General features: G+C 41.1%; 2 protein-coding genes across 2 annotated transcripts in view; one reads left to right on the top strand and one right to left on the bottom strand.

Moving 5' to 3' along the window:
• SARC_02771 (T-complex protein 1 subunit theta) overlaps nt 1-7,348 on the top strand; it is a 7,857-nt gene extending 509 nt beyond the window's left edge. Inside the window, exons 2-10 of the mRNA XM_014303443.1 lie at nt 1,099-1,324; nt 1,862-2,005; nt 2,604-2,755; nt 3,441-3,698; nt 4,379-4,713; nt 5,095-5,190; nt 6,166-6,277; nt 6,730-6,867; nt 7,134-7,348. Of these exons, the coding sequence (XP_014158918.1) occupies nt 1,099-1,324; nt 1,862-2,005; nt 2,604-2,755; nt 3,441-3,698; nt 4,379-4,713; nt 5,095-5,190; nt 6,166-6,277; nt 6,730-6,867; nt 7,134-7,286 (1,614 nt within the window). The 3' untranslated portion in view covers nt 7,287-7,348. The remainder of the gene's footprint in view (nt 1-1,098; nt 1,325-1,861; nt 2,006-2,603; nt 2,756-3,440; nt 3,699-4,378; nt 4,714-5,094; nt 5,191-6,165; nt 6,278-6,729; nt 6,868-7,133) is intronic.
• Nucleotides 7,349-7,588: 240 nt separating this feature from the next.
• SARC_02770 (hypothetical protein) lies at nt 7,589-10,942 on the bottom strand (the record flags this gene model as incomplete). The annotated part of the gene is made up of 2 exons (XM_014303442.1): nt 7,589-9,858; nt 9,899-10,942. 2 exons carry the CDS (start codon nt 10,940-10,942, stop codon nt 8,269-8,271), a joined length of 2,634 nt encoding a protein of 877 aa, XP_014158917.1. The 3' UTR covers nt 7,589-8,268.
• Between the last annotated feature and the right edge of the window lie 1,141 nt (nt 10,943-12,083).

Here is a 12,083-nt window from a genome sequence, read left to right as displayed (position 1 = left end):
TAGTATAATATACTATATATATATATATAGTATATATATATATATATATATATATATATATATATATATATATATATATATATATATATATATATATATGCATATATTTGTATATATATATATATTCATGTATGTATTTGTTACAGTTTATTTCATTTGATATGGGTTTTGTATCCTTATTTGCATATTTGTATATATCAATTTATGTGTTCATATCATATATTTGTATATATGTACATGTCATGTTCATATATTTATACTTCTACGTCAATATACTTACACACACACACGCATATATTTATCTATATATATACATATATGAAAATGTTTTTATGCATATGTGTATGTGTACTATTTACATCTAGCCCAAGCTATATATATATATATACAGTTATATATATGTGTGTACTATTTACATCTAACCCTAGCTATATATATATATGTATATAAATTTGTAAGATAGATTGATATATATATATATATATATATTTATATTATAAATATATATATTTTGTATATATGTATGTGTGTGTATGTAGATGTGCTAGCGAGCGTTCACATATTTATAAGAATATATACTCGTCTCATATCTGTATATAAGTATAAAGCTTTGATTTGTTTTATATGTCGTCGTTGGTCTATACTTCAACGATGCATTTTTGGAAACGTAAGTGGTTAGTATATAATTGTTGATTTATTCAGTTTTCCATGCCGCCAGTCAGTGCAGCAGGAAGGCCTGTGCCATTCATTCTTGTGCATGTCATGTATGTTAGTTTATTCAGATGTCAAAACTGATGTGTCTTACACTATCGATGTTTCGTCACGAATCCTACACACACATACACTAAATTCTATAGATAGTCATTTGCTCCGGGTATGTGAGGTCTGGGATTGTATGCAACGCATGCCTGGCACATGTGACTTTATTCTCACACTAACTTAAATTCTTCAGTTCGCACTCACTCCCGATAGCTCCCAGGTCATTCATCACAGTCACATGCGTCAAAGTGCGTGTTCTACGTATACTCTCGTATCCTTGAATATCAGAGCTGCCCCCGATATCTAACCTAATCAACAACCGTTATAACCTCCACACAGCACATGTCTGGTATGGAGGAGGCTGTATTCCGAAATATCAAGGCCTGCCGTGAGCTGTTCGAGGTGGTACAGACCTCTCTAGGCCCCAATGGCATGAACAAAATGATCATCAACCATTTAGAGAAGCTCTTTGTGACGAATGATGCGGCCACCATCATCCGTGAGTTGGAGGTAGAGCATCCTGCTGCCAAGCTACTGGTGCTAGCGGCACAGCACCAAGAACAGGGTACGTCGACTGTGGCACCACCGTTTGGCAAGCTTTCAGCCTAGTATTTATAATATTCTGGGTGACATGATATATATATATAGGTTGTTGCACTGCCAAACAGGTTTTCTGATCGGTTAATTTGGTATATATTTGTTAATAGTAGCATTGCTTGGTTCGTTTCTATTCGACCAAATATGATATGTATATATATATATTCCCTATGCATACAAACTTGTCTCTGTTTTCATATCTACCGATTCTTGTCATATTATTTACATTACACGTCCAAGGTTGGCGTATACTTCTGGCTTCTCTGTCTGTGCTGTGCATGTATCACAAGGCTCGCGCACGCATCACTGCAAGCCGCGACTACAATATATAGTGCTGCAAATAAATACAAACAAACCGGAATTGCTATATATATATATATATACGATTGTCATTCAGAATAGATGAGAAGGGCCAACTGGTTGGTGTCACTAGTGCTGAGTCAAGAGTGTTCTGCATAGTTTGGTACTGTACTTACACGTTACTGCTCAATCCTCTACATCACAGAGCTGGGGGATGGAACCAACTTGGTACTCACATTCGCGGGCGAACTATTGGACCAAGCTACCGAGTTATTAAAGATGGGTCTCCACCCCTCAGAAATCATCTCCGGTTACGATAAGGCTTGCGTCAAGGCTCTTTCCGAACTAGGTATGAATATTCAATATGCACTGTGCACATGTGCCAAAGGGTGTTGTATGTGTCTGTGTTCACGTCTACATTTACATTCGCATGTGCGATCTTCGCTGTGTGCGGCGATGCTGAATCATGTCAATGTTGGGGTTTGGCTTGTCTGTGAGCTATAGACCACTCACTGCCAGAAAGTCACCTGGAGTATATACTGCCTGATTTGTGTGTGCGTATCGCCTGTCCGATATAAATAGGGCTCTTCTAGAAGTTTGTACATTTTTGTTGCCCCGTCTATTTTGCACGTGTGCTTTACTTCAGTGTCTTTGCAGTGCATAAACGGAGCAAGATCACTTAGTGTACAAATTGTTAAACATTTGACAATTAATTGCCGCATGTCTATGGTATATTCAAATAGATAGCTGTGCTCGAATAGTCTCCGCGCTATTCTATTAGCACTTATTGGGGTCGAGAAATCCGCAACAGTTTATATAACAAGACGAAGCGTACCCCGATCTGTATCTAGGTATCCAGTGTGCGCATACTCACAAAGGAATTAAAATATACGAATACTCTGTGCTGAACTCGTACGTCGTCGTTGTGTGGTACCGTTCGCTTGCAGAAGAGAACCTGGTAGCCTACAAGATGAAGGATTGCCGTGACACAGAGGAGGTGGTCAAAGCCCTCCGCACCGTTCTGGCGTCAAAACAGTACGGCTACGAAGATATGCTGGCAAAGGTCGTCGCCGATGCCTGTGTCGAGATCCTCCCAAAGGTATTGCAATTCAATGAGAAACTCAATGGCCATACACATGTTACTTTGCGCATTGATGCATTTAGCACAAATGGTGTATTGCGATCCTGTCGCCGGGAGTGCACGCTATCCCTCGCGCTACGCTTGTGTGTAGGGCATTATATATATATAATAGCATGAGCTCGTAGCAGATTAGAGCGAGTGTTGTAGTCCCTAATCGAGAAACAGTAGTTTTGTTCGTCGTCCGTGTATGTACCGCATATTTCTGCCTAATAAACACACCCCTTAATAAACATTCCGCTCAATAAACACTCCCAGTTAAATCACACTTGGTGTACATGCAGCATTCAAAAGTTGAAATAAATGTAGTCGAGTTTCTTTGCACGGGCGTGACAATATCTGTAGTGCGCACTTGCATGAGTTGTTCGTTGTGGAACTCGCAGTAAAAAATCTGTAGGTAGGTGGGTTCATTTTGCCGGAGTGAACGGCCTTGTCTATATTCACGGATCATGATCCCGATTTCTCTTATTATATTCGGGAAACTATGTGAGATGATATTTGATCTATCCGCTTAGAAGAGACTTCTGTCTAGTTTAATTGACGAAAAACCAAACGAGTATATATATATATATATATTCATGCATATGGATGTTTTCTAAATACGGTTGTACCTTGCTGAGCATTTACCACATATGTTTCCATGCAGAACCCGAAGAACTTCAATGTCGACAACATCCGGGTAGTAAAGATTCCCGGTGCGTCTGTGCACGAAACCACCATGGTAAAGGGCATGGTTGTGCGAAGGTCGCCCGAGGGCAACATTACAAGTGTGAGCAAGGCTAAGGTGGCGGTGTTCGCATGTCCCATGGATGCTGGTAAGACCGAGACCAAAGGTACCGTACTGCTAAAGAACGCCGATGATCTGCTGAAGTTCTCTGGCGAGGAAGAGTCTCGATTGGACCAGGTATGCTGATTACATCAATGGTGAATTGGCAGGGCTTTGCCGTATTAATAATGTTGTATATGTATCGTTTTGTACTGCGCTCGGTCATTGTATATATTGCATTGTATTACAGTCTAGCACAATGTTTTTGGTATAGCTGAATTCGTTCTGAGCTATGCTATAGAACACTGCATGGCTGAACCGTGATGATTTAGACCACTAAGTTCATTTCTTGTCTTGACATACGAATATGAAAATTTCAATTGTCTCTCAGTTTGAAATAGCTCTTTCGAGCAGTTCTTACAAAATCTATAAAGGTCTACGGTGTTTCTTCTTTTGCGTAGTGAATACATGCACACTTACACAGTAGCATCTTATATGCCTAGTTTCACACTGTTCCTTTGTTACGTCGCCTTAATGGACCTCGAGATATTTGCGAGTCCTTGTATATGTATTGAGTATCTTCAACATATATATACATATATATCTATAACTATGTATTTGGAAAATGATGTATTAATGAGATGAATTTCGCTTTCACAACCTCCGTGTACATACATTAACATTTATACAGGTAATTTAAGATTCTCACGTATTTGAGGCTAGGTGTATGCATGTATGTGTGTTTGTATTTTCTTTGTATTGATAGCGGGCGCGGACACTCTTATACTCATTCTCCATCGTCGGCTTTCTTGCCGCAGTGTATCAAAGAGATTGCCGAGGCCGGCACAAACGTAGTGGTAGCTGGATCCTCTGTGAGCGATTTGGCCGTGCACTACCTGGAGAAGTACAACATCATGACCGTTCGCGTACAGTCCAAGTTTGACCTCAGACGTATGTGCAAGGTGATCGGTGCCACAGCACTCGCTCGCCTGGGTGCCCCTACACCGGAGGAGTTCGGGTACTGTGATTCGGTGAAGACTAAGGAGTTTGGAGATCAGTTGACCACAGTGTTTGTGCAGGACGAGAGCGCGACGCAGTTGGCTACGATTATAATCCGAGGTGCAACGACTAACATTCTGGACGATGTAGAGAGGTGGGTACCGTTTGAAGCATCTGACGGTATATGTATTGTACGTAGCTACATCGGTTCTGCTGTGTGGATAGAAAATACAAGTGTTTTATGTACTTGACGTGGAGTGCTTGTGCTGCTCTTATGTGGGGTGACTATTTGAAAAATTGTGTCCCAAACTATCTTCCTGATAGCATACGAGCCTTTTAAATGTACTTTTCAGAATGTGTGTAGGGCGATGTGAATATTATTGTAAGGCTGATCTCAACTCGCCTTACTATGTATGATTTGTTGCATCTTGGACCTTACCCTCTTATATATAATATATATATATAATAGGTATAAGCATTCATATTCGTATAGAAATTAGTGAAAATAGAATCTAATAAATTTTCTTCTACTCAGAGCCGTTGATGATGCGGTGAATGTTTTCAAGCAGATTACACGGGACGGACGGTTTGTTGCGGGAGCAGGAGCCACAGAAATCGAACTGGCGAGAAGGTGTGTATTACTGTGGTACTGATGATGAAGCCTTTGTGGTGAAAAGGTTTATTATGATGTTATTATATTTTTTATCTATGTGTTAGTAACCCATTATGATGTTATTATATCATCTATTTATATGTGTTAGTAACCAGCTGATGGAGAATGATTATTTTTCAACACAGAATACCTCGGGAATGTCGGTATTGTATATTTACTAAAACACTTTCATGCAGTGAGCAGTAGTTCGCCAATCAAACCTTTTTTAGCGCTTTCTGCTTAAGTATCCTCACTTCACGTGCGAACCGCAAACATAGACCGTTATGATATTTGTAAAGCGTTTTAGTCGCGGAGACTCATTGTGCTCGTGTAGCCTACGGAATGTCCGCTCTAGTATCTGTTGTGGTACTTGTTGGTGCGCCGAGTAATATTGAACCTGGAGGCAATATCCAATTTGTTCATAAAGTTGCTTGGATACAGCGATTATAATGGGAGCTACGTATTTACCAATACAATAAATATATTATACATGTGCATATACATATACATTATATATATAATATATACAGATATAGTTTTTGATAAATATGGATGTATTATATATACATATATATGTATGGATGTAGGTATGTATGCATCTATGTATATGTATATACAATTGTAGACGTATATGCATGATATATATATATTTACATATATACATATATATACTTGTCTTTCACTGTATCTATGTAAATTCATATCATTGCTTGATATCTGTTCTTGTAGGCGAGTACGTGTTTTGTTTGGCGATTGCATCTGTATCTCGCTAGTATTAACTTCAAAGCTTCCACACGCCTATGTAGATACGTGCTTCAATTCGTCTGTGTCATGTATTCAATTCTTGATATTTAAACTTCTCACCTCGTCTCATCCATAGACTTTGTCCAACTCAGAATCTCAAATATACATTTGTAAAATTAATTTACCTTCACGTCTGTTGCCTTCTCACAGAATTATGATGTTCGGAGAGACCTGCCCTGGATTAGACCAATACGCAATTAAGAACTATGCCAGTGCATTCGAAGCTATCCCTAGAACTTTGGCCACAAACGCGGGAGCTGACGTACGTCGTTGTTCGCTCAAGTGCTGCACATATCCGAATGCTTTCCTAGCATATTCTGTACATATCCAAATTCTTTACTAGCATATTCTGCACATATCCGAATGATTTAATAGCATATTCTGCACACATCTGAATGTTTTGCTAGCGTATTCTGCAAATCTCCGAATGCTTTACTATCATATTCTGCAAATTCCGGGATGCTTTGCGGCCGAGGCATCTTTCTGTTCAGTGTTACGATAGTACTTTTGTCCCATGGGACCTTCAAATGACTTGGTAAATAGGCAGCCGGGTATCCTCGTTTGGATAAGAACGCTGGTGTCGAACTTGTGAACGCAATATACACTATTTGTGTGCTGTTTAATTTTTTAGATATACCTCTGTACAACCATGCACGTATGTAATGTTTGTTCACACCAACGCATGCTATGTCCTTTCCATTCCACGCTGCGCAGTCAACAGAGCTGGTGTCGAAGTTGTACGCCTCACATAAAGCCGGTGGACAAAATATGGGATTCGACATTGAGGGTCTGATTAAGGGTGACTTGATTGATGCTAAAGACGCGTTCATTCTAGATCACCTAAAGGTCAAGGTAAGAACTCCAAATGTATTTTAGCTCGCCGATGTGTTTTAGTGCCTTATGTGTGTATGATTGTTATGGTACGAAAGTGGGCTTGTTACATCTGCTCGATTTCGTCATTTATTGGATAAGACTGGCGTTTTGTACGATCTCGCACTATGTCACATAAGATTATCAATGCTATGCGTATCAGGTTCATTTGCGAATACAACTACCAACGAACTCTTCATGCGAATGACCCCCCTTTTTTCTTTTTTTTCTTTTTTCTCCTGGAACAGTCGTGGGCTATCAAGCTGGCTACAAACGCCGCGACAACGGTGCTATCAATTGATCAAATTATTATGGCGAAACAGGCTGGAGGCCCAAGAATGCCAAAGAATGCAGCAGACCAAGACCCGGACGATGACGTAGAGAACCCTAACATGATGTAGATATTAAAATGCGTTTCAATATAAATAATAGCAAGTTGGATACAACCAATCCAAGTCCAAGCTACACCAACTTGTTTGTATATTCAATTCCGAGGATTACGCGTGGCGGAGCACAAATAATTTAGACTGTGGCACTTATATGCATGCTGCACACCAAGATTAGTTACAGGTAGTTGCTTTGCTACATTTGTCTCGTGTAGGCTTGAACCGATTGTAATTTTATTGCATATATCCAATGAACAGTGACGTCTCTGCATATTCGAGACGCATGTCTTAAACAATGCTGATGTCTAACTCATCTATTGGCCGGTATATTTGGCTATCAAATGCTCTATGCTTTAATATATAATAATCCTGGACAATCAACAAACTAGTTGCAGCACTTGATAAGCGAAGAATGACCTAGTCCAAGCGTGGATATGCCCCTCTGATGCATAAACTGTACATGCTAGCCAGAATAGTGTTTGTGCAGCTCTTTCGTAGCATTCGGCGGAAACGGGTATTGCCATGTGCTTATCGTTCATAACACTCATACTTTGTACTACAAGAGGCGAAGGATCTGATTATTGTGTTAGCGGTTCATTTGGTTTTATTTTTATTAAAACCGTGTCTTGTCATGTGTGCGTCATTGATTATTTGTCAAATCAGTCCGTCACAGGCCGTGGCGATGAAAGTACTGTTTTGTGTGAAGTGTGAGCAGTGTGATGAAGTATAGAGATGAAGTGTGGGCAAAAGACGTTCACACCGCAAGTTCGCAAGTTCGCAGGTTTCGATTTAAATGAAGACTGTCCTAAACATGAACGAGTGCTGATTTGAAATTGCATGTTCATTATGAACAATAACCAAGGGTAGAATAATATGCCAGAGTTATGCATGCAGCAAATGTATGTTTTATCAGATATGTTTATTATATATATATACAAAACAACTGATTTTTCACTAATACTTCTAAAAATCAGTTTTGATACCTGCTACGTGATGTTTAACACGCTGGCGTCGCCATATCTAACTCCGTAGCACCAGTCAAATCACCAATCACCCGCAGAGAGGTTTGCTTCTGGATGACAATTTTCTCCGTTGCGGGCTGCTCACTTGATACTTTGCCAACAACGTTCTCAGAACTCGAAGATTCGAACGATTTGTTCATCTCTGCTGAGTCCTCCGTAGGCGCGGCTGGATTCGATGCCTCACGGAGTGATGAGGGCGGGGCAGAGATATTTATAGTTATCTCAGGCGTTTGACATTCAACAGGCTCAATCGCTACTGTGTTGTTGTTCGACAGAGGATCATTCGCCAGATTGTTGTTATCATCGCCCAAACTCTCCAATGTGTTCTCTGAGTTCGAGTGCACAATCGCTTTGTCATATACCTGTACAGTCTCTCTATCCGCATTTGATTCGCTACCATTGCGAGAAGGATTCAAACTTGTCATCATTTCAGCGCCGGCGATACTGTTATCAAGACACATTTTAGCCTCACTAGAATCTCGGAAAATTCTATCGATGAGCTTGTGTGCCTTCGCTAAATTACCTTCCTTCTTAGCTTTCGGATTACCAATTTTGCAATCTATCTCATTTAAATCCACTTTCATCGCCTCTGCCGGGACGACTACAAAACCTGGTGGTTTGGTCTCGTTGTCTACTGCTTCCGCTACGCGGGATGCAGCGTTCTCAGCGATATCCGTGATCTCCTTCTGGTCATCAGACAGTGAATCTTGTTTGAAAAGTTTTTTCTCATCCTGATTGACTGTCACACTCCCAGCGGTACTCTCCAGCTCTTCCTCACCCACAGTGGCTTCGTTTGCCTGCACTTCAGCTAGATCGCGTAAAAATCTCTCGCGTGCATTCTCTTGCTCAGCCTTTTTTATCTCTGCGTCCACCTCAGCAATCCTCTCCAAGTTTTCCTCTCCTTCGGTATCGTCTGCAGTCTGGAGATTCGTTGCTTGCAAGGCGTAGTTAACAATACTTCGGACCATACCGTCGCCCTCATTGGCCATTTGTGCCTCTAGACTTGCTTTCTCAGCTTGAAGCTCAGCAATTCGGTTCTGTTCATCGTCTTCTGAGCTCGCGGTCAGGGGTTCGGAGGCGTTTGCAGCATTATCCATATTCAATTCACCCTCCTCTACAAATACCGCCTCTGCTTGAGCACGTGCTCGCTCGGCAGCGTCTTGTGCAACATCGAGTAGCTCGCCCTCACTTACATTCACTTGCTCGGCTGCAATGCATGTCCGCTCCGCTGCGTCTTCAGCGATCCTCTGAAGCTCGCCCTCTCCTGGGTTCACATTCTCAGCCGTAGCTTGAGCCCGGTCTGCCGCCTCTTCTGAGACCATTCGAAGCTCACCCTCGCCTGGGTTGACATTATCATCTGAATCTCTAGCCTGTGCCGCCATCTCGTCCGCAATTATATTCAGTTCACCCTCTCCTGTATTCACATTCTCAGCCAAAGCTCTAGCCTGTGCCGCCATATCTTCCGCAATTATTTCCAGCTCACCTTCTCCTGGATTCACATTCTCAGCCGAAGCTCTAGCCTGTGCCGCCATATCTTCCGCAATTATTTCCAGCTTCACCTTCTCCTGGATTTACATTCTCGGCCGAAGCTCTAGTATGTGCCACCATATCTTCCGCAACACATTTCAGTTCACCTTCTCCTGGGTTTACATTCTCGGCCGAAGTTCTAGTCTGTGCCGCCATCTCTTCCGCAACACTTTTTAGTTCACTCTCTCCTGGGTTTACATTCTCGGCCGAAGCTCTAGTCTGTGCCGCCATATCTCCTGCAACTATTTTCAACTCACCCTCTCCTGGGTTCACATTCGTTGCCGCGGTATTATCCTGTGTTGCCATCTCTTCCGCAATTAATTTTAGCTCACCTTCACCCGAATTGACATTCTCAGCCGAAGCTCTAGTCTGCGCCGCCATATCATCCGCAATTACTTCCAACGCTCCCTCTCCTGGATTTGTCGACACTTCCCCCGCAATATTCTGTAACTCGCTCTTCCCGGGGTTCACACTCGTGCGCCCTTCGTCACGATCAACGTCCTGATCAGAGCTCTTCGCGCGCATGGGCCTTCCGTTTGCAATATCATGTAGTTGTCCTTCAGTAAACTCTAGGTGTGGGGCAACACCTTGTACTGCAATAGGATCTGCGATTTCGCGGTCAGGAGCTGTATCAAGATCAGCCTTATCGTTCTTCTCGACATTTTGGGCAATATCTGACACACTCGATTCTCCACTAGTCGCACATTTCACCGAGTAATGTACTCGCGTTTCTGTATCTGTCTGTTGATTGGCTCCCGTTGGGACCATAACTCCGGTGTTTTGCATTGTTGCAGCTGTGCCTTGTACTACATCTTCAAGACTTTCGTGGCTAGACGAACTGAGAGCTATGTCACACTCTGTCTTGACCTTACGGGCTGTCACGTCAACGTTAGACGTAGAGTCTTTGTCTACTTTAGTCGTCGTTTGTGTGTCAGTGATTGTGACATATTTATCGTCCTCGTCGCCGTACACTACACTATGTGCAATACTGTATGCAGTTAGAGGTACACTGATGGCACCAGCCACTGCACTCACCAGTGTGGATGTATAGGTTCCATCTTGGTTAATCCCGACATCCGAGGTAGTATGAATGACATCGTTATTAGAATGGGCGTCTAACATTTTTCTTTGTGTGGTTATAAATTCTACTTTTCTTTCTCCCTTTAAAATGCTCGGTTATTGAATTGTACTTCACCTTTTATACATAGTTTGAGATTTTGGGAAGAAAGAGTGATACATCCACGTACAGGTTTTCGTAGATTTCGAGTCTTGACCATTCTCTAGATTTTCATTTATTTATTTGCATGATTCGGTGATTCCACATTTAAAACATTTGGACGATTTGATTTTGTCGCTTAGATTTTTTTATTGGGGGGTTTTTTTTTCAATATTGGTTTGTTTTTAAAAATATTTGCATAAATATGTCGATAATGTAGCCCCAGGCCCATAGCCTTCTAAAAAATAGACACAGACTTCAGAAGGCTATGATAATTTCAAAAGTATTTACTTTCTAGAAACAGAAGAATGTTGAATTGTTCAATTTAGGAGGCTATGATTGAATAAAAAATTCAAAAAAAAACAATTCTGACAGTGCAGTACTGCAGTTGGCTGTTGATGACTGGGTGACTTGGTGTCGTGAGTAGTTTCTACGGCCTACGGGCTACGGCCTATGTACGGGCTCGGGGCCTCAGCCACCCTCGGGCCCAGCCCTACACTTTTTTAAAAACAAATAAATACATACAGTTACATACGTTTCAAATATTTATGCTCCGAGGCTGACCCACGGTCCACACAGACCACGTCACCTTACTGTCAACGTTGACGGACTAACGCCGCTGACCTCAAACTGTTTTCCGTTACAACTTTTATAAATCAAATAAATATACGCTTACGTTCTACTTTTATTCCACATGCGGTCCTTTATATGCTTATAGGTGCACCTTTCGGGTCTAAAGTGTGGACCAATTTCACGTTACGAACCAGCCCTTAAAAAGAACAACTGTTATAACGTTTTAAAATTGAATAAATATGCGTTTACGCTCAGCTTCTATTTCGTACCCCCATAAAAAAATAGTCCGAACACACACTATGTATGTTTTTTCTATATATTTATAAAACTACATTTTAGAAATATAATTATTTCAATTTGGTTTTTCGTATTTTGTTTTTCAAAAAATAAACAAACACGCTACATATGTATCGGATATCTACTATATAGTTTTTTCTTTAAAAGTACAAAAACATTTTTATATTTTAAATATTG

This window comes from Sphaeroforma arctica, assembly GCF_001186125.1.
Source record: "Sphaeroforma arctica JP610 unplaced genomic scaffold supercont1.129, whole genome shotgun sequence".
In the NCBI taxonomy this organism is placed as follows: domain Eukaryota; class Ichthyosporea; order Ichthyophonida; genus Sphaeroforma; species Sphaeroforma arctica.
Note: the sequence above shows the minus strand (reverse complement) of the source record. Positions and strands in the feature narration are given on the sequence as shown.